The sequence below is a fragment of the Plutella xylostella genome, chromosome 21 (assembly GCF_932276165.1).
Source record: "Plutella xylostella chromosome 21, ilPluXylo3.1, whole genome shotgun sequence".
Taxonomy (NCBI): domain Eukaryota; kingdom Metazoa; phylum Arthropoda; class Insecta; order Lepidoptera; family Plutellidae; genus Plutella; species Plutella xylostella.
In genome coordinates this window covers 770,206-796,081 of record NC_064001.1, presented here as the reverse complement: position 1 = coordinate 796,081, position 25,876 = coordinate 770,206, and the positions used below count along the sequence as shown (strand labels likewise).

General features: G+C 40.1%; 1 protein-coding gene across 1 annotated transcript in view; it reads right to left on the bottom strand.

The window, feature by feature from the left end:
- LOC105387047 (limbic system-associated membrane protein) overlaps positions 1 to 24,707 on the bottom strand; it is a 48,880-nt gene extending 24,173 nt beyond the window's left edge. The window contains exons 1-3 of the mRNA XM_048628569.1: positions 24,536 to 24,707; positions 16,990 to 17,198; positions 3,328 to 3,464 (exon numbers count right to left, since the gene is read on the bottom strand). Of these exons, the coding sequence (XP_048484526.1) occupies positions 3,328 to 3,464; positions 16,990 to 17,029 (177 nt within the window). The 5' untranslated portion in view covers positions 17,030 to 17,198; positions 24,536 to 24,707. The remainder of the gene's footprint in view (positions 1 to 3,327; positions 3,465 to 16,989; positions 17,199 to 24,535) is intronic.
- Positions 24,708 to 25,876: the final 1,169 nt, after the last annotated feature.

Here is a 25,876-nt window from a genome sequence, read left to right as displayed (position 1 = left end):
GAAATCAATCTTACAACTCGTGAATTATTCTATCCACCAAAAAAAACTTTCAGCCCCGCGAGTCTCGCTCAAAGTTTACAACACCGAGTCTCAAATAGTCAAGTCAGTTGCACAGCCCAGTGCTGGCCATGTTTTAAGGCGTCAATTGGAGGCCGTCGTCAAGTGGTTCCAGCATGCAGATGTGTCGCAACGTCACTACAGTACGTCTAGTTTGGTTGTAGCATAGACTTATTATACGCTAGTATATACTAACCCCCTTATTCATAGAGAAGTTACAAGACGTTTTAACTAATAAACTGTTTTGTCCCTCTCTGTCAAAGAACAAATTGTTCCCTGTCGGAGAGGGACAAAACAGTTTATTAGTTAAAACGTTTTGTAACTTTTCTATGAATAAGGGGGTTAGTCTATGGGTTGTAGTCTGGTTTGATAGATTGTCAAAAACTATAAAAGTTTACGTACTCTCGCATACAAAGAAGCGCTTCTAGAAGAAACTGGAATTAAACTTATGACAGATAATGTGTGCAGATGACAGAAAAAAACGATAGGTACCTGTTTTCGTTTTCGTAAATTGAAATACTCTTAATAGAGGCTCTGAGGCCAATTACCACCTTTATGCTAAATATGCGGCAGCAGGGATATTTCAAACTTCTCGATCGGGAACTAACAACATAGCGAGACTTATAGATTAATATGACTTGGCTAACGTAGATAGCTTAGTACGTTGGGTGCAAAAAAGAAGCCTATTTATCCGGATGAATGCCGTGAAATCAGACACAATAAAAATCTCGCGCGATTTCCCACTTTCTGGAGCTCACAGGTTAATTGGTGTATCAACAAAATTGTTCGTCCAGTGCAACTAGAGTAGACAGTGACGATACATCAGGTTGGAAGAAGGATACAGGTTAGGTTCTTGATAATACAATTTATTCGTGATTGTTATATCAAATTATTTATACTTTTAATTATAAAGTCACTCTATCGTTACATGTTACTCTAACGAAGGATAACTGTCGTGCAATCAGTACATTTTATTTCAACGGGAATGTCGTGGTTAGCATAGCAGTACCCCAAAACCCCGTTTTGCGTATACTAAAGTGACTGCATTGGGCTAGTGAAGCCATACCCGAGTCCGCGTGAGCGTTCTATGAGTGAAGCAGTCACAGCCATCATTTTTTAAATGTTTTTCATAAAGAATTAACATCATTATTACCTCTATGAAGGTGTGATTCATATACTCGGGTACAAACGGCCAATTTCCGTTTGTTTGAATAGCCTTGGCGTAATGGAGCGTAATAATAATAATATTATGAAATGTTTATAGTGTGCAAACATCATAAACTGCGTTGTTCATGTTGTAGTGCCTAAATGTAGGTTCTAATTAGGTCGAAAGTATTTCTTTTTTGCACGCGTGAAAATTGTTTGGTTTGCGTGATTTCACGAGCCGTTTATTTTTAACCACGAATATTCAAATGTGTTTTGGTATAAATCTTGACCGGATGTATTTTTAAACCATCAAACAAAAACAAACCGTATTCAAATTAGTACATCTATCTAGAGCTAGGTCTATGTGAATATGTCACTCAGATAGCCATTATACAAATTGATTCATTTTCATCCATTTTACGATGACGGCAACGGGCCACGGTTAGGACCTACTCTAACTGAAACACAAGTTAAGAGTAACTAAAGTCTTATTTGGTGTATTGAATGTAAAACACCATATTGTTTATATATTGTTAATCTAAGCGTCTACTATTATGTAATTGTATGCATGAGTATGGTAGCTATAGGTTGTGTTAAATGCAATCTTCGACTGCGGTAAATACTATCACTAAAGATGTAATCCAATACATATTAACACGAATGTAATATGTAGAACATACATAGGTTAGTAATTGATTCGTTATACAGGTTGCTACAGATGAAACGCATGGTCTGAGTTAAACGCATGATTGAATTATCACCTTCGCTGACCAAGGTAACTGCCGTTGCATAACCTATTTATCATGAGCGGTATCGATGTACGGGGAAGAATGTTTCAGTTTCAGTATACCGGTGTTTAGTACTAATAAGAACCCAATCATCAAATGCTGGTTGTCACGTTTCTGTTTAAGGCCTTATAGGTATTTATTAAGACGGCCAACTGGTTTAGCAGGTCCCGGGTTCGATTCCCGGCTGGGGCAGATATTTGTTTAAACACAGATATTTGTACTCTGATCTTGCGTGTTGATATTTAATATGTATCTATCTATGTATTTTGTGTAGATATATCAGGTGTCAGATACCCAAAACACAGGCTCTGCCTAGCTTGGGATCGGATGACCGAGATGTCCCCACATATTTACGTAAGATCGTCATAGAATAGTCGTTAGGTGAATTGTAAGGAGCCAAAGTTTTCCGTTTGAAAGTGTTTTTCACAAAACTGCCACGTCTGCATCTTCTTTATGGTAATTCAATTGTTTAGAACGTACCTCCTAGAAATATCCAGTACCTAGAATGTAGAAGTTAAAGTAAAAAAAAACGCAAAAGGCTCTGACTGAAACGACATTAACTTTTACATTCTGGGTAGCGGGTTCAAAGAAGTTCATAACTTACTCACTTTCAGAACCAAGTTCGAGGTCGAAAAAAATGTAATTAAGAAACGCTTACGGGAAATAAAGTGAAGTATTTAATTAACAATTCTTTCCAATTAAATTGACTGCTTGAATATCTTATTGAATAACTCCACTAGAGGCTACACGTGTAGGGGGCCCTTCCACGAGGCAAAAATGAAATTACCTCACAATAGCTCATCAGTCTATAATTATATATATCCCGACTCCTTCCTGCTTTGTAATCGAGACCAATTAATATCGCTGTAGGATTAGAATTGCCCGTGTGTCTGCCTGTCCTTCCTTATCAATTAGATAATAATCTAATTGATATGGAAGGACAGGCTTGTTTATTGTATAAACCTTTAATTATTTCATTAACTCCTGTCTAACTAGTTCATACTTAGACAGAATTTTGGGCCCCGTGGCTAAGGGAATTAGGCTATGATCGGGCTTATAAATATAATACACTTAATCTACTTCCGAGTTACGGAGTTCTTCATGAAAAATACTATTCTTCCGATCTTGACTAAAACTTCAAACGTCAAATTTTCTATGAGTGGACATTGAATTGTACAGTTGAAGCAGATATGTTACGGGAGACTTTAAACGTAGGTATGGTATATCTTGGGTTCTGTGATTCATCTCTGAACTTTTCAATTCCGGAAATTCAGATGCCTGATGCAAAGCTAGGGTTGTCAACTGATACAAAGCTAGGGTTGTCACTGATACTCACGGCTCTGTCGGCGAGGTTGCGCACGCGGCAGTGCAGGTAGGCGGGCTGCCCCACCGCCGCCGTGGCCTCGCGCCGCGTGCTGTTGTCGAAGTACGGCTGCCCCAGCGGCTCCCAGCCCCCGCCCCCCGCTGACACACCTGGAAACGAAGAGGAAATTTGTTATTGTTGTATGTTGTGGGGGAGAGCAGGTGAATTTACAGTAGATACAGGGGGTTGGACCAGCCAATAATCATCCACTGCTGGACATAGGCCTCTCCCAAGGAGCGCCTCAACACTCGGTCCTCGGCCTTTCTCATCCAACCACTACAGGCTACCCGCCTAAGGTCGTCAGTCCAGTGGGCAGGAGGGCGATAGGTGATAGGTGAAAAAAACCGTCCTAGCGATGCAATCATGTATTGTTTTCATGTATTGAAAAAAAATGTGTTGTGTCAGCCCTATCCCACCCGCTAACACCCGTGCAAGAGAAGGTGAACTTTTTTAGTTGTGGCTTAAAAGAACTTACAGTAAATACTCTCACGAGCAATGAAAAAGTTCCAGTGACATATGGAACGGCAGATGTGATTGGTACTTTTTCATTGCTCGCCAGTGTATATGGGGATGACGGGGTGATCATTTCAAACAACGGTAATGGATTTGAATGCGATTCATTAGTTGACTTTGCTCCGAATTAATAGTACCTATTGTTCACTTCTCAGATATACTTTGGTCTCAGGGTTATATACAATAACTACACCTGATATCTATCTATCTGAATCGACGACCGCTGGAGTAGAAAGGTTCTGGAGTGGAGACCCCGTGTCGGCAAACGGCGTGTCGGTCGCCCCCCAACCCGTTGGACTGATGATCTGCGGAAGGTAGCCGGAAGCCGCTGGATGCAGATGACGGGTGACCGTTTGGGGTGGTGATCGTTAGGAGAGGCCTATGTCCAACAGTGGTCTATAGAAGGCTGAGAGAAAGAGAGAGATATCTATATATCTCACTACAAACTAGGACACGGGCCGATACGAGACGCCTCGATGAGAATTTCAACTAAAATACCAGGTAAAGTCAGTGTTAATCAACGTAAAACATTTAAAATGTGTCTCTTTAGTGAAATCCATTGCATACCTAAATCATTTCAGCTCCAATATATTTCCCTGGAAAACCCTGCACTATTTTATTCAGACTACTAAAGAATGCTATTTTTCTTTCACCATTTCTTCAAACTGCTTAAAAACACCCGCGCGTTTATATAAGCTTGTTTTCTCTGTAGCCTTCGTCCCACGGAAACCCAAACCCTATAGCTATATGAGCAAGGTCGGGTTTTGCTTGCACAGTGTCGTTTCTTTGAGGAGTGTTTGTTTGCATTGAGTTAAGAAGGTGTTCGTCATGTGTGCTCCGGCTATTGATTGTGTGTACGGAACCCTGTTTGCTCGAGGACCCTGCTGTAAATGGCCAAGTGACCTCTATTTCAATCGCCAGCCAACCAGCAACTGAACCTATATAGAATAGGATCATGGACCACAGATTATATTTTAACCCACTTATTACGGAAAAAATAAAAAATACGAAAAATGCCAATGAAATATAAATTTTAACTTCTTGTCAGTAAACCTATATTTATGTAACTTTTTTTGTCTTAAAAGGAACAGTATTCATAAGTGGGTAGCAGCAGAAGAGCTTGATTTACCTAAGTAAGTATATTGCGTCCCACTTTCGGATTCAAATTGTATTGAATTTGACACTAATTACTACGTAAATGTTACTTCGTTTTGCCTTCGCAATAGGCCCCCAGAGTGCGTCCGACGTATTTATATAAAAGTATACGTCACTCGGAGAGGATCCTTTCGTGCACCCCATAATGAAGATTATTTTAATGCTTCCTATACGCATAAGGAAATGACAGCCATACGCTGTATTATATTACATTTTATTTTTGTACCTTAAATTATAAAGTTTAATACTCTACAAAAAAAGATTGAAACAAATAATCGTGGAGGTGTCAAGTGCCGGATGAATAATTAAGAATTCTCAGAATTGTATTATGCATACCCAAATGAGATACGTTCGGTACAAAAATTCCCGGAACCCGATGTTCCGAGCCACTGGCACACAACACTCGAAATTATTAAAAAGCTGCCGAAAAAAATAAAAGTTCCAATTTCAAATTTTAAACCGTCGCTTTCTGTCCAAACATTACTCAGTCATGTGGTGAGGCAGAAACATGTTATGGTTCATACCAGCTCGAATATGAAAAATTCCTAGCACCAGTCACGTTTCCACTGCAGCAGTCTACTCTATTTTATTCCGGTCGAAGGCCCTCTGGATCTTTTGTCTCGTGTTTCCGATAATGCTAGAGCGGGATGACAAATGGCGTCCGTTCCTTTCCCTCTAGTTTCCGATATCGTAAAATGCCTACGTGTAGACTTGTTACCTGGAGGTGTATTATTCTCGGCTATTCGCGTCTTTGAAGTGAAAAATATGAACGTAACATGCATTGAACGAAAATGGGGCGAGCCGCGTATAAGAATGTTTAGGAGTTGGATTTGGACGGCACGCGAGCTCAGAAATTGTGTTTTGTGCAGTGTTTTATGACTAAACCGTGTTTATATAAACATTATGTATAGTTTATGATGACTGTGTTGTTTGGAAGCGAGATTAATATGAGATGATTATTTCTGTCTTAACGAACACCCTTTATAAACTGTGAATTTCAAAAAGGCAGGGTCAAATAAATGATAAAATTTTAAACAATTTACAACTGTTAGTATGATTTACCTAACTAAGTATATTCAAATTTAATAGCGAGATAATAATCTACATCTTTACCTATTTATGAACGTAATTATAATCGACAAGGTTCTAGTAACAAACTACTTCAAAACATAGTTACATCACGTAGTATGAACGGCATGATCTGATATAGTAGTGAAGAAAGTCTAGTGCCGTTTAAGATTGAATTACTTATGTTTAACTTTCTTCAATATACATATGCACTCACGAGTGTAATCCCCGAAGGGGTAGTCAGAGGTGGCTCACAAGCGAGCCACCCACTTTTCGCAGCACATTTGTACTCACGTGATAGGTTGCGAACCATATAGCCGTTTTGGAATAAGTACAATGCACTTAGGATACACATCTATAACCTAGATGTGCAGGTTTCCTCACGATGTTCTCCACCAACTTCCTTCAAATCAAGTTATAGTCCTATAACTGAAACAACATAGTCTAAAATATCGTGATTTCCCATTCGATCCACTTCAATGCATTCGCACCGCCAAATGCAGTTTAAAATCACGATAGAGCGAGTTCTAGTTTATAGTCAGTTCGAGTCTAGATTCTAGATCACCTGTTAGAGTTGAGATAGCCAGCTAGTTTATTGGGTCATCACTAGTGATGCCCCTCGAGACGTTTTAATAGATAGATAGAATACACTTTATTTGTACACCAACAAATAATAATAAGATTAACAAATTGCAACTTAATTAGGGTACAAATAAGGCCGTCTTATAACTAAAAGCGATCTCTGCCAGACAACCTTTAATAAATTCTCTCTCTCTCTCAGCCTTCTGTAGTCCACTGTTGGACATAGGCCTCTCCTAACGATCGCCACCCCAAACGGTCACCCGCCATCTGCATCCAGCGGCTTCCCGCTACCTTCCGCAGATCATCAGACCAACGGGTTGGGGGGCGACCGACACGCCGTTTGCCGACACGGGGTCTCCACTCCAGAACCTTTCTACTCCAGCGGTCGTCGGCTAATAAATTAGACAACCTTAATTATAGATAAACTTAACCTTAGATAACGATATTAATAATATTATTGCTTAGTTTGCCCACCTACGCAGTAATAACATAAAGCCAATATAAAACTTAATTAAGTAATCTAAAATAACACTGCGGTTCTTCGGCCCACTACAATCGGGTGGTTTGGAAAATACAGTAGAAATAAACATTCTATTTTGATTCTTATAATTTTACCGATACTTAAATGTCTGATGGAGATTGCTTTATGCGTGTGCTATTCTGTGCGTCAAGCACACCGTCAACTACTATGTGCGAAGAAATACGCCTGTATACGCTTGCTTTTTAGATTTGTCGAAAGCTTTTGATCTGGTTTCCTACGATATACTATGGAGAAAACTCAAGGATATTGGCTTGCCCAGTGAGTTCATTAGTATCTTCAGGTACTGGTATGGGAACCAGATCAATTGCGTTAAGTGGGCAGATGCAGTGTCAGATCCGTATAGATTGGAGTGTGGTGTGAGGCAAGGGGGGTTAACCTCACCCGCACTGTTTAACCTCTACATGGACTCTCTGGTCAGAGCGCTCAGCAGCCAACATATCGGATGCCACATTGACGGAGTCAGCTTCAACAACATAAGCTACGCGGACGATATGGTGCTGCTGAGTGCATCGGCCTGCGGGATCTCACAGATGCTGCGCATCTGTGAGGAATACGCCCGCTCTCACGGACTCATATACAACGCCAAAAAGAGTCAAGTCACGGTATTTGAGGCTGGATCGAAATTACGTAGGGTCAACACTCCACCAATTCGGCTAAATGAATCTACCTTGGAAAAGGTAGATGAATTTAAGTATTTAGGCCACCTACTGACATCCAGCCTCAAGGACGATGACGACATGGAGAGGGAACGGAGGGCATTGTCGATTAGAGCAAATATGATTGCTCGCAGATTTTTTCGATGCTCCAGGCAAGTCAAAATAACGCTTTTTAAATCGTACTGCACCACATTCTACACCTGCAGCTTGTGGGCCTTCTACACGCAAAAATCGTACAGTGCCCTCCGGGTGCAGTTTAACAATGCGTTCCGGAGTCTGTTGGGGCTGTCCCGACGCTGCAGTGCGTCAGGCATGTTTGTGGAGGCGCGAACAGATTGCTTCTATGCAACTATGCGAAAGCGAGCCGCCTCGCTGGTGCGACGCGTGCGGGCCAGCCCCAACACCCTCCTGACCACCATTGCGGCCAGGCTCGACTGTCCCTATGTGGGTCGCTGTTCCCTGCTGCATGCTAGCGTCCCCACCTGGCAGAGGCCACCCGCATAGGACTAGTTTTTATAAATTATTAATTTATGTTGTTGTGTATTCTGTCTACTAACATAGAAATAAGGGCTATTGTTACTAACAACAACTATGGGTTATTTTTGTAATTATGAAAAATTACCTGAAATAAATGAATTTATTATTATTATTATTATTTATAAAGTAAAGCTGCCTTTTCATTTATTTTTTTTATTTATTTATTATAGTTGTATTTGATATGTTAAGTCATTTACTGGATGATTGATGAAAAGTTTTATACTTAGTCGAATGAGTGTGTAGGTCATTCAACAAGTTTTGTTCTAATACATTAAAATAGCGAAAAGATAGGTAGGTACTGTTAATCTCGTGATTTTTTACTTTTCCCCTCGAGTCATCCCCTTTTGGCTAAGTATGCACCTTACGCATTTGTATAATGTTATTATCAAACAGTATGGATACAATTTAAACCATGTACCTAAGTATAAAATATATTTATTTTGCAAATCCAAATTCCGTAGGTACCGTCCATAAGGTTGAAACTAAATGCCCGATGACCTTTATAACATGAATCGAGTCTAATTCTGACCACAGCACTAGTCACAGACCTTCTGTGTCAAAGACATTTTACGACCTCAAAGGCTCTAAGACTCCCACTCAGTTCTGAGGGGTCACTATGAAAATCTAAAAACGAACGAACGAGAGTTGTCACACAATTATCAGGTGTAATGCAGCGAGTCGCGGTTAACTCCTAAACTAAGCTTTCCCAAAAATTTTAAGCGTAAGCCTCTACCTCGTTGTATTAAGAGTACGGATTGCATAATAGCTTTTCGTCGTTCGTTCGATTTCTATATTGACCCCCCTTACGGGATTCGAATGATAGCAGCCATTGGGACACTTCGTTAGTGTGAAAATCAACTACCTTGGTTTGCAATTCTGATGTAGTTGAGAATGTTGAAGCAGTTACAGTGTCATAGTCGAGGCACTGAGTTCGAAATCCTATCATGCACTTGGATGAACTGCTAGAAAATACAATCATACGGAGAGTTATATTTGTCGATCCACAAACCCCAATCTAACCGTAAGTTACACTACCAAACAAGTACCTAGATCATATATTTTCAATTAAAAACTGCTCAAACCGCATTTAAATTATTTGCAAAAAACACAAGAACATAGAAAGATATCGATATAATAAACTAATTAGGTACAGCAATAAAAGAAAATAAAACTAACGAGGCTTAGATATTAAGTGAATAAACCGCCCCGAGACATAACTGACGAAAATGTGCCCATGATGCTCGCAGCATTTCCTCGCTGCACAGCCAGGGATATTCTTTGCATCGGGTATGCCCCAGAGCGGTTGTCGTAGCCTCGACTCCTCAAGCGGTGACCGATCGCCCTTACGAAGGCCTTTCCCTGTTCACCCCAGACCCCCGCGGTCTCCAACGCCAACGGGACAAAGATGTAGGTGGCCATCAACTGTCTGTACTTGTTGCATTTCTGCCTTGCAGCCGCCTCTGCAGCGGCACCAGCGGTTACTGCGGTTAGGCCTACGTGGGATGGGGCAAATGTGCAGACGCACGTCGCATCCCATAGCACGGACCGGCCCTGCTCCCACGGAATCAGAGTGAGACCGTCCGGGCGCTTCCCGTCACTACGGCATAAACCCGGCGGTTCTAAAACCGTTGGAACGCCAGCTGTGACGAGGGCTCTACGGACGATGTCGTTGATGGCTTGATGCCGGGAGAGCCTCCCCGCGCTGCGAACACAGTGGAGGCCGTGCCGGCCTAGCCGGTCCACCGTCGCTCTACAGGCGCACGAGTGTGGCTCACGGATATTGCAGCCCAGGCGCAGCGCCACCGCCACACGCAGAGAATCGTCATCCAGCAACGTCCCCATTTGCGGCGATGGCAATGCGTGCAGCCAAAGACCCGACTCCGGTTGTGACACCGCTCGTAGGCGTGCGAGCTCCGCGCCTGTAGTCTGTGCCAGAAGCGCATCCACCGCGACCCGGCACATCTCCTCATCCCAATCCCGTTGACGCTGCGGCTGCTCCGGCTCCATGCCGCTAGGACACCGTGCCCGCCACAATTCCAGGGCCTCTTCTGCGTAGGGAATGTACAACTCGTCACCATTAAATGGTAGGATACGAGTGACTAGCTGTAACACTCCCGACGAAGAGGCCAAAAAGGCCGGCAACTCAGTGTCCTGCAGACGACGGATACCCAGACCACCGTGCCTAATTGGTAGCGCTGCCTGAGACCACTGGAGCTCTGTCATATTGGTATTGATGATACCCCCCAAGAAATCCTTTAGTGTCTCGTCATACATCGCCGACTCCACGCCACATAGCCATACAGGCGATGTTCGAAGCGTATAAGTTAGCCGTGGGATGGACAAACACGACCGCAGGATCGTCAGAGCCACATGCGCCGAGAGCTGACCTAGGAGCGGTTTAGTGTCCGCCAGTGCCCTCATTTTGGACAACAAGACACTCGGCAACCCCTCTGGGAACACGGGTGCGCAAAAGGGTAAAATGGGCCTTGTCCAGTTGCACAAAACCCGGCACTAAGGCGTCGCAGCGTGCACTCACATTTTGCGACAACTGCCCAGAACATGAGAACAGCTCACACTTTCGCGGGTTCAGTCTTAGGCCCAATGCATTTAGACTCCGTATCAGGGTCTCAATATCTTGCAGAACCTCCTCGGCACGCCCCCCCAGACAGCCATCATCCAAATACCAAGTATTTAGAGGGGAGTGCAGCGATGACACGACATCCTGAATGGCCAAACTGAAAAGTAAAGGGCCCAAGGGGTCCCCCTGTTGTACTCCCACCTGAGAATCTATAAGGTTGCTCCTGTAAAAGAGGTTACTGGGCATAGAGTAGCATTGATGTAGAAATGGGTATAGTGTAGGCACTTGCTCTTTGACCTTTCGTAAAATCACATCTCTCTCAACCATGTTGAACGCGTTTTCGAGATCGACCTTAAAAATGATACTCTCAGATCCATCCCTGTCTAAAGCAAAAGCCCGGGTAGCATGTATGGCGGCTTCGCAACCCAGCGGCACGCCAAAACCCAGCTGTCGCGGTTGTAAATGGGCGGACATTACGCCCCTTACCGCACTGCAACCAAGCTTGGCTACCAGACGACGGAGCGCGCTGCCCACAGCGATAGGCCGAATGCCACCGTCCTTTTTCGTCAATGCGCACAGAGATGCACCATACAAGAATGGCGTTAACTCCCTGTTCACCATTCCTTTGAGCATGAAGTTTGCCAGGCTACATATTGAGCCCAATAGAACGGCGCTGTTGTCCCCTGCCCCTGCCGACGTCAACTCTTTGAGGAGTTCAGGGCGGATGCCATCTAAGCCCGTTATGGAAACCTCCAATTGCCTGCGTGACATCCGCCACGTCCACCATCAAAAACTCGTCCGTGCGGTTCGGCTCTGGCGGCCAGTCTAACCCGCGGCCCGGAACAGGGTGTTTGAGCCGCAAAGCGCTCAAGGTAGCGTCATTGTCCTCCGCCACGGAGCAATCTGACAGAAGAATTCGGACCGCACCATTCAAGTCGCCGTCATAGGCTTTCGCCTCCACTAATTTACAGACAGCCCGATTGTTACGAGCCGAACCGCAAGGCGGCGTGTCGGCAAAAGATGAACTATCTATACTACCGGCGGTAATGGTGTCCTTTACCTTTGATGTTAGGGACCTGCATCTGTTTACACTCGAGGGGACCCTTAGGCACCTGTATGCAAAGGTCATAAGATTATACCAATCTTGTACTCCGTTGGACTGTACACATCGCTCGATTATCTGGGACAGCTTCCCTGCAGCCAAGTACCTCGCGCCTTTAGGGATGTGTTTTAACACGCGGACTTTCCTCCTCAACAACGGCAAACTGTCGAAAAGCGTTGGGGGATCATCATCTAAATCGCTTTGCCCGTCCCCCAACGGCTGCGGCTGCTGGGCAGGCCCACCACGGTGAATACGGCTAATGTGCACATTGAGGCCCCGCGGGACCACGTATAACCTTGAAGAGCCGGGGCAATGCGGGCACACAGCCCTAGAAACATTCATGGAGTGAAGTTACACAGTTGTTAATAATAGATTGAAATTAGATTAAGCTAACTAGTGGGTAGTTACTTACGAAAAATGTAAATATATCATTAAAAATAGGCTAAAAACTTTTAGGAATGTAAACTATCAGACACTGTGTAAAGTTCAACTAGGTAAACAATGAGTAGGAGGGTGGCTTAGCACAGGGTTAGAGCAGGGCTGGACCACGCTGCTGCGGCGCAGTCTCCTGCGACGGGCTAACATTTCCGGGTGAGGGTTGGTCCCTTTTTGCCGTGTATTTCGTTGTTACACAAATAACCGTTTATTATAAACTTATATTTTTTCAGTTTGATAACGATCATACCTAATATTAATAGTTAGGTTAACAGTTAAAAGTAGAATCCGAGGAGAATCCTAGAATTTCCAGCCTACAACATTCTATTTCCACCTATAAATAAATATCATCGGACTATCCTTGAAGTTATATTATACGTAAAGACCAGTAGCTAGAAAATTACACTTTGTACCTGGAAATTTCCTTTCTGCGAAGCGATTAATCAATGAAAGCACTTGTGTATATTCTGTGCTTAACAACAGCATTTCACTTTAATGAGGGCGCTTGCCAGTGGGAAATGGTAAGCGAAACTCATGTACTATCGGGGAACCGACCGGCCTACCTTAAGTGCCAATTTCTCCATAGTCGGTTAGAGCATAACCAGGGAGTAGTGGTTAACTGTTGACACATCTGTCATGAATTTTATATGGAGATGACGTTTAATTTATAAATCAATCCCTGTCGGTTATGGAGAAATTGGCACTAAAACTTTTAACCAACGATATTTTAATATAAATTAGATGGAGTGTCAGTGCGAAAGGAACGTCTCGACTTTAATCACACTCTACTTCTACTACCTATTTTGAATTAGTTCGGTTTGAAGATTGGTGACCATATTCATTGGTACAATGGTTGAAAGTAAACAAAATGCGGACAGTTTTTCTTTGTTTTTGTATGTGACACACTATCTTGTTGGTATATTGTTAATCTAAGCTTATAACCGCTTGAAGCCCGCCCGAGTGTTCAGTTAAAACGGGCATAAGTGCGCGCGGGATATTGTTTTAAAATCGCACTAGTGTGTGTGTGTGTGTGTGTATCTCCTGGATGGTATTTAAGCACAATTTTGGCTGATACTCGTATTAGCAGAACACTCGTGTTAAGCTAAAGTGATACAGGAATTTTATACTGTTTGAACTTTTGAGTCAACATTTAGCCGCAGCCAAAAACAAAAATTTTGGTAGTTTGAAAGTTTTATTCAGTTGGATTTTGTATATGAGTACAAATACTTACCACATAAAAAAAACGATTGGAAATTCACTGGCTTAAAATGATGAGTCTTACATCTTCATTTTTTATATATTTACGGAATTTTATTTTAAGTACCTAATAATAATATGATACATGTGAGTGACATGCGTGCTGATGCAGTGTAATAGTTGCCGTCGACACCACAAGAAGAACAAGACTTAACAGTCAGTGTACAATATACATGTTCAATTCTTTAACCAATAAACATCCGTGCTGATGATAGCCTTTTTAAAAGCTTGAGACTAACTGAAAAAAAGTAGTCACTCTAATACGAGTTTCCTTATTTGGTCCTTGAATTGTATAGGTAACCTGTTGGTTTAGTATTTAAAAACAATAATTGGCTTCATTCAAAAGTAATTCTCAAATTTCCTGATCATTTTCATCATTTCTCGTTAATAAGTCTGTCAATTCCACTAACAACCTTGTTATTTTCTAACAAACCTAATATCAAAAAACATTTTTATTTGGCAACATGACTTTTGTTCTCCAATTATTGTCAATTACTAATGTTTTCTCGTTTATCTTCTAAAATACAGCGAAGTACCAACAATAACTAGCGAAGAGTTTGACAAACTCCAAACGGCCGACTTTCGTGACAAATTCGGGGGAAAATACTGAAAGTTTCAGCTGATGGTTTTTTAACGACAAAGTTATTTTATGTTTATCTGTAATTCCAACGTTTCCAATCGCTTTCAGGAAGCTTTCAGGAATAAACCCAAAGTGGAAGCGAAGAGCGATGTTTGAGGAGGGAATTGAGTGATGAAATATGGCTGACCTCTGACGAAAATTATAGGAGTGTTTGATAGGAATGCTATAAGTTATGGTTACACCTAAGTTGGCAGTAGGTATATTATTATAATCAAGGGTAAAAATATGATATTCTTTCCAATCTACAGTCACATAACCTTCACCTCATGAACAAATTGCTTAAAGGAAAGTTAACCCTATTTTACTTATACAATAGTGAATAAAATTTATCCATAAATGAATTCTGTGAAACCCTCACAGAAGCCTGAAGAAGAATAGCTAATTACAGCAGAATCACCCAGCAAAAACGTTTCATTATACGCGTTTCATAAAAGAGGGTTTCCCTAACAATAGTGATTCATACTACTGATTGGAAGAAGAAAGATTGAAAAATTATAACTGGCACATACCTAGTTGGCAATTCCGAGAGCAGCCGACGGCAGCCGAAGATTGTCGATGGCCGGTTTTATTATTATCTTAGAAACTGCTGGCAAAATCCATGAGGCGACGTGAGATTATAACGACTTTTATAAATGTATTAAAATTTGAAATTGTAATACACAGGAATCAGCCTAAAAACGGAATCCGGTCGGGCAAGATAAAAGAGTTTCATTATTTTAGATTTGAAAAGATACGAGTTATTTTTTGTTATTGTTAATTACAAAGAGATGTTTTGTTTTGATGTTAGAATTTTGGAAACACCAGCATTGTTCTGATACTGCTATCGGCGGCCGCTTGCTTCAGTAGCGAACAATGCCCTTCCGAATTTCATTCTTTGTTTACAAAAATACGTTTGCTCTATTTGCTTTTTGACGGTTTCAGGTCTGAAATAAGTATACTTAATAGCCCTTTTCCGAATCGGGGGTAGTTTAGTTTTGAGTCTCATTATGAGTCAGTATGCCATTCTAAAACGAAGAATAGGAATTTAGAATTTATGAAGTTTGAATATTTTTGCCTTTAGTAATCGTCAACATTCAAACAGTATAAGCAGTCCTAGTATCTGACATAACTTGTACGGATCTAACAGATGTTTGACACAGATTGAGCTGTTTTGAGGATTTTTTGGTTATTTATGTGGGGGTGATAGACAAAACTACATAGAAACCATATTTGCCAAAAAAAAAACAGAAACTTTACAATATCACTTAGAATTTCAAAACCTGTGTAAGCGTATGTTTTTCTTATCACGTGTATTACCAGGTATTCATCATAAAACCAATTCAAATATAAATATCGCCTCAAACGAACTTTCCATGTAAACGAGTTTTAATATTTCAGTCTGCAACAAACGATTCGTCTTCAAAAGATTTGCTGAAATTGCGTAATCCAATATTTATCATCAGAATCAGAATCATGCTGTGTTCATTAACTCGTGAAAAGAGAATTCTGAACGAATATTTTCCTAATTTTCCTTGTAATGAGCCGTCACGTTCCTAATAAGATTTCCCCCGGTTTTACCTTTTCAGCGGTATTTCTGTGGAAATTCGTTTCTTCGGGATCACTAGGTACTATTCATCTCTAAGAAACACTGCAGACTTTTTGACTATTATTGGTTTCAGATTCAAATCTTATCCAAACGTGTGCAGTTGTGCATTTTATGAAGGCTGCGTTCCCAGTAAGCAAACTTTCTCGCGGTACTAGACGCGCATAACACAGCAAATTGCGTGAACTTGCAAGAAACAAACATAACTTATAAAATTTCACTCAAGGGTCAGTTTCGGTTTAACTAAATCTGTCTTTGCATGATTTTTACCTATATGATATAGTGTTGTGATACTTATTTACAGCTAAAAGTGGATACTCGTAGAATAGAGTAAATCTTTATTCAAAGAAAACAACTTATGCTATAACATACATCCCACGAAATTGTCTCGTTTCTTAAGGACCTTAACGCCCTATCCTCGGCCTTCCTCATGCTTCCTCAACCGATTATATGTGACCTGACAAAGAATTGGTCAATGGATCGTAATTATTATTTCTGCAAATGAACTAATTTTATATAATAAAAGGTATAGTTAGATAAACATTTACTCAATAAAAAACACAATAGCGCAGACAAAGTCGCAATATTACCTAATAACCTGAAAGGCTACGATAAAATAAGACTGTGTTATTTCAAGGAAAATTGAACCCTTCTACCACGACTTATAAGCCAAGGGGTTGTGTGGGAAAATTGGATCATTTTCTTCTCTAGTGGGGTAAATTCATGCAGCAAGGGTAAGTAGAAATTCACTGTTTAACTGTATGCGAAAATACATAAAATATAGAGGAAGTAAGCTTATGCTACAAGTTTGACGCAAAGGTTATAATGGAGTTTAGATGACAACGTTGAGATGAAAGAACAATAAAATATTCAAAGGTAGGTTTCTGTACAAAGATAAAAAGTGATGTGTGATGAAAAGAAAAAAAATGTGAAGTAGTATAGCTTATCATTATCTGATTAAGTTATAAGTTTGTAGACAAAAAACTTACCAAAAAGAATGAAAATGCAACTTAGCTCCGCCGTCCACATTGTGAGGTTATGTCATTCACATCATGTGTCCTCAGTGTACGTAACACGGAAATAACATCACGGTGCACTAAACAGTTCACGGTTCTACTTCACAGGACTAGTTTCAAAATTGGAACACTCACGAACAATTTTTAAATTTGAATCCCATGTCGAGCCGATTGTGCGGTTCCTGCAACAGAAGAAAAAACGTTATCGAACATTGAAATATTTGAAAATAGAATACGCAGAGGCGTATTATACAGGACATTTTGAACCGCAGTATTTTTAAAATTTCAGTTACGAACTCATTCCTCTGATGAAGTTTTGATAGAGTTATTCAATATCGGTGTCAGGGCTTTTGTTCGTGTATTTTTCAATGGATAGTGATATTTGGTTTTCATTTTTAGGGTTCCGTACTTCAACAGTAAAAATACGAACCTAGGATAACTATGTGGACTATTTTTCAGTCTAGTAGTCTATCCGCCCATTAATCAGCCTATAGTAGAAGTCCACTGCCGGACGTAGGTTTCTCCCAAAGCACGCAACTGGATGCGATCTATAAATTTCCGCATCCAGTCATTACCAGCCACTTTTCGCAAAACCGTTGCTATTATTAAAATAATGAGGGATTTTATTATTATAACCGATGTACTTATGTGTGAATTTTGCTTTTTTGTGTTCACGTGGCGTGAACAGTGAGTATTTATAGAATCACCGAGTCAACTAAAATACCTTGTGGTTTTCTTTTTAAATACAAACTGAGGTGAATTTCATTCTATTAATAGAAAATTGTGAGAAGCCGATTGAAATGTTGACGCTTTTTTCCGACAAAAACCTCATTCAAAGACTTTCATAGAAAACGAGAGAAACATTATTCTAGCTAGAGCATTCAAATTCGTTATCATATTGTACTGCAAAGCATGTATACTTGGATAGTAAAACGGAAGAAACAAAAGTCTTATTCTAGTATGTTCGACATTTAATTCAGAGTTCTATACCGTCATTTTAAATTTATACATACGAAAGCATTCTGAGAGCCAATAAAAAACTAATGCGTTCACTAGTAATGTAGTACAACAGCCATGAGTAAGTAGTGGGGCCTAATACCTACCTATAGTTTTTTGTGGTACAATAAAACCTTCATTTCTCATCCTTTTTGCACCGTTTAAGGTTTTAGGAGTAAAAAGCGGTGATTTCATGTCAAGATTCGAGAGCCAACTGCAGCCCGGGACGGTCTACATGCGAAATGGGACGCATTATTTAGTAACAGATCCGTAGCTACTCGTAGGCGGTAGTGAACCTGCTTGTGAAACTTGGGGCCGCGGGTTCAAATCCTGACCAGGGCAAATAATCACGTATGTATGCGATGATGCGTATTTGAAATTGTTTTAAAATCAAATTTTTCAAACATTGTGTTCTTACTTACTGTAATTACTGACAGACGTTAGACAGGCGACTTAATGCAATCAACGTTTCGTGAAAATCTACTTTAATTTATAACCTTATGATCAAGTCACCTCTTAAAAATGTGTATTCCAATCGGTAGGCCTACGGCTACACCAATAGATTTCATACTTATAACAACCAAGAGGGTTGTTATAAGTATAATGATGTATAGTTAAAAGCGTCTTGTCCAGAGATTATGGATGATATTATTTTGTATTATAAAAGTTGTAAATCATATATTTTTTACAGCCACAATATTTCATTTTCTTGATAAAAACTGCTATTGTTTTCAGCCCTTTTATCTTTTCTTTGCAAAACAATAGGTTTCTATTCTACAAGATTATATTGTTGTTAAAATAAATGTCAACCTAAGGGCGGTTCTCAACGAAGCGAGGATTACTGTTGTAGACCTTACGACCTTGGGGTCTAGGGATTTGGGAATATACGGAGCTTACACAAGTTTATTGTGTGTATATGGCTTAAATAAAGAATAACAATATTACGCTTTATGTATAAATTATCACCAATTTTTCATGTTTTCAAATACAAAAGTTTAAAAGTGAATTCATTTTTTAAAACATTTCTTTAAAAAATACATATGATATTTGTATGTTCAAATGCAAAACCTTTTAGTTTATTGTTTAATAACTCTACTAACGCAATTTTATTAAAAGTACTGGCATGGCAGTTGGAACTTTTAAGAGAGAAATTCAATTTAAAGTTTGGTGAGGCAGCCCTAAATGTGCAAAAATGTATATTTGATTAATTTGTAAAAACAGACAGCAAAAAATATTCAAATTGGAAAAAATATAAGCTTAAGTTGGCACGGTCATTGGATGGGTGACCGATTTGAAGTGGTTGTTTTCTGGGGCTTCTGTGCTTTGGACAGCACGTTAAGCCGTGCAACCGGCATGCTTGAAAACATCTGACAGTCGGGTTGCCCTCTTGTCCGACAACTCTCTCATCAAAAGCTTGCTTGTATTGGAGTCAGCCAAATCGCACAAGGCTCGCGTGTTGGACTAAGTCCTAAAACCCTTCTTTCATTGGAAGGAGACCCGTGCCCCAGCAGTGGGAACGTGATGGGTTGTAATAATGATAATTAAAGTTAAATGTTTGTAAAAATTACGATGTATGGAACTCACAGTCCTGAAAAAATCTTTTTTCTTATTTTATCTTATAGTAAAATTTATTTCGAATAAACATTGATTGTAGAATTTTTATAGTCGATAGATGGGTGCAATACCGGCCCTTTTTATGCTATGTCAGTCCCAAGCAGGTTGCTTGTTGTAATATATTCACATCTTTTAGGCACATCCAAGAACGAATTAAAGTAGAGCAATTAAAACATTTAAGCGTATAACTCAGCCGGGAATCGAAACTAGGCCCTAAGACAATGCTCTTATAGTCAGTGTTCCAGAGCCATCTCAGTCTAGATCCAGCAAATTTAGACACCGCACGTTTTTATAATAACTTGAATTCCCTCATCAACTTAAGTACACTCTTTTTTTAACAGCATGTACACCATTCTGGTTTCAAGATTTTAACCCGAAGACTCATAAAACTACACTCCAGGGGACGTAACTTTTACATGTACCTACCTATGTAAAGTCTGAATGTATGTAAGTCCGCACTTTAGTACATGAAGCCACACTGAGATCCCGTGGGGGTAGGCACGGCTTAGGCCTTGATGCCTAGATATTACTTTGTGTTGTCTTTGAGCAGATTTTATTACGAGTAAGAAAAGTCTTATATAAATAATAATGTGTTGGTATATTTCTGCGAGTTGCGAAAACGAACAATCTAAGCTAAAAGCTGTCAGGCTCAAAATTATTAAATTGTTTTTACTTAATATTGTTATTATTAACCTCATCTATAAAAAAATACTGAGGTACTTTTGATTTACAATATTATAAATTATACACAAAAGTGTGATTCATGTTATTTCTTTAATAGCAACACCAATCCAATCTGAAGATAATCATCACGGGTAAATTAATCCGTATATTAAACTAATATATATCTAATTATCCCATACAATACATTATATTGATATTTAGTCGAAGCCCTACGTATTTGAACAATGATTGGAATTCGCTCCTCGCGACCAATACACTTCGCTAAGACTAGTTCAGATGGCCTGACCCAAATTTGTGCAGAATAAACCGAACCTAGAATATGTCTATGTGTACAGTGGCCTACGGAGAAACCTGAGTTTTAGAGTAAGATTGTTACCGAGAGGGGGTCAGGTTTCTCTGCAGTGTCATGTGCTAGGTACTGGTTTACAGGGTTGATGGTGGCGAAACGTTTGTTACGTGTTTTTACATGAATAATACCTACACGATTTAAAAAAAATATAGGTACCTTAAGTGTATATTTTTTAAATTATTTAAGTGCACTCAATATGCCTATTTTTCATGTAATGAACTATTTTTATGTGTTTTTTGTTGTTAGACTATGCCATTAAGATGTAATAAGCTTATTTCACGACTGTAATCTGCTAGGGTTGTCAACTCCTGTTCACCACTGCTAATAACGTCGCTAAGTAAACTTGTAAAGGTTGTAACAGTGTTGTGATCCCTTCAGGGCTTCTAAGCGGCGACTGAACCAGTCGTGTTCAATTTCCATGATTACAGGCCGTTCGCCGCAACCTGAATGTACTAAACAGGCGTAATTAGGAAAATGCTAATCATAAAAGAAAAATATTTCCTTTTAAGTACCTACAGTCTAAACTTTTGTTTTGAAGAAATGAAATTTCGTAGAACGTTGGTAAATTAGTCGAGAAGCCCTAGCTTCAAATGCGGTACAATTTTATAAATGAACTGTCTGGAGTCAGTTTTTTTCGGAATGGTACCTATTGTGTCCTCAACCGTCCTCATACCGCCACTACCACCCCGTCTAATGTCGTTTCACGCGATACCTACTAATAATTGGCCAAGTCAATTTTAGCAAGTCATGTACGATAATAGGAAAGCGTTTGCCTAATAATGTCCTGACCAAAACCAATTATTACCTATAACATTTACATAATTCAGCGCAGTTCTTGTGAAATTGAAATTTTACACGGCAGACTTAGTTTAATTAATATCATGACTATTTTAACTTAAAACGCCAACTACACGCATTCTGTCAGAAGTTTTATGTGGTGCTAATTACTTTTTCTCACAAATTCGTAGTGTGGGCAAGAGAGAATGGTAAAAAAATTGCGGGTGTGACATCGACATAAGGTTGGTCATATAGCATCAAAGTTTGTAATTCGAAAGAAGCTAATTTTTTTTTCGCGGATTTCTGAACGTCATAGAACAAAAGTTGTCCAGAAAGTCCCCCTTTCGGCTTAGTATCCCACTTTTGCAACACCCTGTATATTATAGAGACTGGTAGTGGCGTAGCGGTTAGTGACCCTGACTACTGAGCCGAAGGTCCCGGGTTCGATTCCCGGCTGGGGCAGATATTTGTTTAAACACAGATATATTTGTTCTCGGGTCTTGGATGTGCTCGTAAAATGGCAATAGGCCCGCCCCCTATTACATTGGGACTAACCGACTAACATAACACTCTGGCGAAAAGTGGGTGCAGCAATGCACCTCTGCCTACCCCGCAAGGGAGTACATTGGTACAAGGCGTGAGTGTGTGTGTGTGTGTGTGTGTGTGTGGTAGTGGCGTGCCGACACGTATACTGCTGCAACCTCACGTCGTCCGCTGCCAATTTGCACCTTAAAATGTGAGAAAAACGTACTAGTAAGTATATATTGAAGGCTCTATAAACTGTTTTACCACGTACAACGTACTTACTCGTACGTCTATCACCCACTTAAGTATTGTTTAGTGTTAATGTGTCGATGATATACGGTAATTGTACTTAAAGTATCCTGAAAACCTCAAACTATTTTTAGCCCCCATAGGAAAAAGAGGGTTGTTATAAGTTAAACGTGTCTGTGTTAAACGTGTATGTTTGACGACCGAATGGCGTAATGGTTAGTGACCCTGACTACTGAGCCGAAGGTCCCGGGTTCGATTCCCGGCTGGGGCAGATATTTGTTTAAACACAGATATTTGTTCTCGGGTCTTGGATGTGCCCGTAAAATGGCAATAGGCCCGCCCCCTATTACATTGGGACTAACATAACACTCTGGCGAAAAGTGGGTGCAGCAATGCACCTCTGCCTACCCCGCAAAGGAGTACATTGGTACAAGGCGTGAGTGTGTGTGTGTGTGTGTGTGTGTATGGTAGTGGCGTGCCGACACGTATACTGCTGCAACCTCACGTCGTCCGCTGCCAATTTGCACCTTAAAATGTGAGAAAACCGTACTAGTAAGTACGCGTACGTATATTTTGAAGGCTCTATAAACTGTTTTCTTCTGAAGATCGCGTACAAAAGGTGACATACGAGCGAAAAAGGTTGTCGGGCCCAACGTACGGTGGTCTGGGCCTAAAAGTATACAGGCGGAGTTTTTAAAATAGCGATCCCTGATGATGAAGGGACCAGCTACATCTGTTATAAATCCGGGGACGTGTTGTGTGTGATGTGTGTAGTAGTGGTGTTTATGTGGATTTGTGGATGTGCTTGAGCAGCATGTGCGCTTGAGATCGCTATTTTAAAAACTCCGCCTGTATACTTTAAGGCGCAGGCCACCGTACAACGTACTTACTCGTACATCTATCACCCACTTAAGTATTGTTAGAGTATTAATGTGTCGATGATATACGGTAATTGTACTTAAAGTATCCTGAAAACCTCAAACTATTTTTAGCCCCCATAGGAAAAAGAGGGTTGTTATAAGTTAAACGTGTCTGTGTTAAACGTGTATGTTTGACGACCGAATGGCGTAATGGTTAGTGACCCTGACTACTGAGCCGAAGGTCCCGGGTTCGATTCCCGGCTGGGGCAGATATTTGTTTAAACACAGATATTTGTTCTCGGGTCTTGGATGTGCCCGTAAAATGGCAATAGGCCCGCCCCCTAGTACATTGGGACTAACATAACACTCTGGCGAAAAGTGGGTGCAGCAATGCACCTCTGCCTACCCCGCAAGGGAGTACATTAGTACAAGGCGTGAGTGTGTGTGTGTGTCTGTGTATCTATCTGTGGTAGCGCGGCTCCCAAAATACTGAGCCCATTTTTGTTAAGTTTTTTAGGGTCATAGGTAATGTTACCCATGTGTCTCTATAAGGTATGGGTAAGAACCCATACTTCATCGAAATCGGCTGAGCCCTTCATAAGTTATGGGACTTTTAGTATTGCATATCAAGGCGTTTAACGTTACGTATCCCGTTCAAATGCTACTGAAAGTGTAGGAAGCAGCAATCTCTTATTGGAAGACATTTTAATGATTTCAAGATATATAGGAATTGCGTAAGTCAATTCCGAATGTATAGATGTGGAAAGCGGTGAAACGAACCCACTATTCAGAATGCAGAACAGAATCAGGCCTAATCTATGTTCAAAACTTAGACTGATATTAAAATAATTTGAATAATAAATGTGCGTATGTTTTTAACTAATTGTACCTATTGAAATTAAAGTTACAAACTTTGAAAGTACGGATAAGCTAACAATTTTAACCAACATAAAGCAACAATATCTTCTGCATGATAAACTCTAATAGCGGCTTCAAAATAACAAAAGAAACAAGAGTCACAGTATCAGCAGTATTTAAATGTTATTCTGTTCTGAATACCATTAATTTGTACTATTTATTCTACGAAACTTCTGAAAGCATTAAGATTAACGATTCGAAGAAAACCCGGTGCCTAGAACCCAATTATACCTTTTAATTGGTTTCTTATTTAGCTCTCAGAAATACATGATTTATTCGTAAGCGTACCTACACTTAAGTTTGCCGAATATAGGGCAATATATTTGAAGTTTTTTGAAACGATCTATTTCAATTTTCATTTGTAATTGATGAAAACCATTTAAAACAATTACTCAAAGTAATATAGGTAATAATAATCATTGTAAATTTGAATTTAATTGCTTCAGTATCTGTCCTGAATTATTCCGATAAAAATCTTCGACTTTTGAGTGAGTATTACAAATATAATTAATCATACGTTGAACAAAAGTTTAAACAAAGTACCCACCTAAATTCACTGCGAAACCCAAACTTTTGTTTTCCTCTTTAACAAGCACACAATAAACCTTGGAACACTTTTAAACTGTCACTTTTTTTCTCAACGGCCAGCACAGTGGGTTTGAAATTCGAATGTTTACATATCGGCGGCGGCGGCGGGCGCGCGCGTCGCGGTCCTATGCGGGATGCATGCAGACTAAAGTGACTTTCTACTTAGCCTTTTGCGCGTTGTGGCCCGGCCATGCGCAGTGGCCACTGACAGCTCGCGCTCCCCTGAAGCGACCGAATGTGACCGAACTCTCTCCTCACTAGTTGGGCGAAGCTTACTGCGCTCAAAGTGTGTACTTGCCCTATTATTAACCAACTTCGGATTTTATGCCACTGTAAAGGTGACACTTAAACGCTATCACACTTGCTGAACTCCTCAACGTTTCATTAAACACTTTGCTGCAGCAGCAATATTACTCAAATGAATTTCATTATAATTTTAACATCCGGTGACTTCGATAAAAGAGCGCGCAGGAAAGAAAATGAATTTCTCGTGGAAATCCAATTTTCTTCGTAAGTAAATTACTCGGCGAACGAAATAAAAAAAAAACAAGCTGAAATGTAATTGACATTCCGACATCAACAGCAATTTATCATTAACGCTTAATTCATCGAATTGTTGAAAATGTGGGACTCCCAATTATCGAATGTAATGAAAGTTTGATGAGACGTTTATACCTATGACATTGTTGGATTCCAGACGAATTATCATAAAATAAGTACCTACATTCTACGAATGGAGCGTAATTTTAATCATTCAAATACTTGCAATAAAATATAAGCTTCCAGCAAGAGTTTTCATAATCTGAATTGGACTAATAAAATAACATTACACATTACGTTGAATATGTTAATAATTTAAAGAACAAGCGATAAAACAATAACATTTTTTTACAATTTTGTAGGTATTTACTAGCAATAAACAATAGTGTATTGTATAGGGAGAGTTCTTCTAAAATGATTGGCTGCCAGTATACGTTAAACACGGGTCGCTAAAAGGTCACCTCCACACTGCATCAAAAGGTTCCTGGAACCTAATAATAACATGCAAATTGCCGCCAAGTTGACTACCTGAATTGAAACTGAAATTTCAGTTACCAATGCGAATTATACTCTAACTCGTGCCAGATAAGTACACTTTGCTTCTCCCATAAGTGTCGCTTTTCGGAACGATTTTAGCCCATATCTGCATTGACATAAGGAGCCTACAGATTATGTGTATGAGGTCTTGACTGTATGCACTCTCAAGTTAAAGGACAGTCGCTAACATAAGTTAGATGGGTGAAGTTAGTTAGTCCAGCCA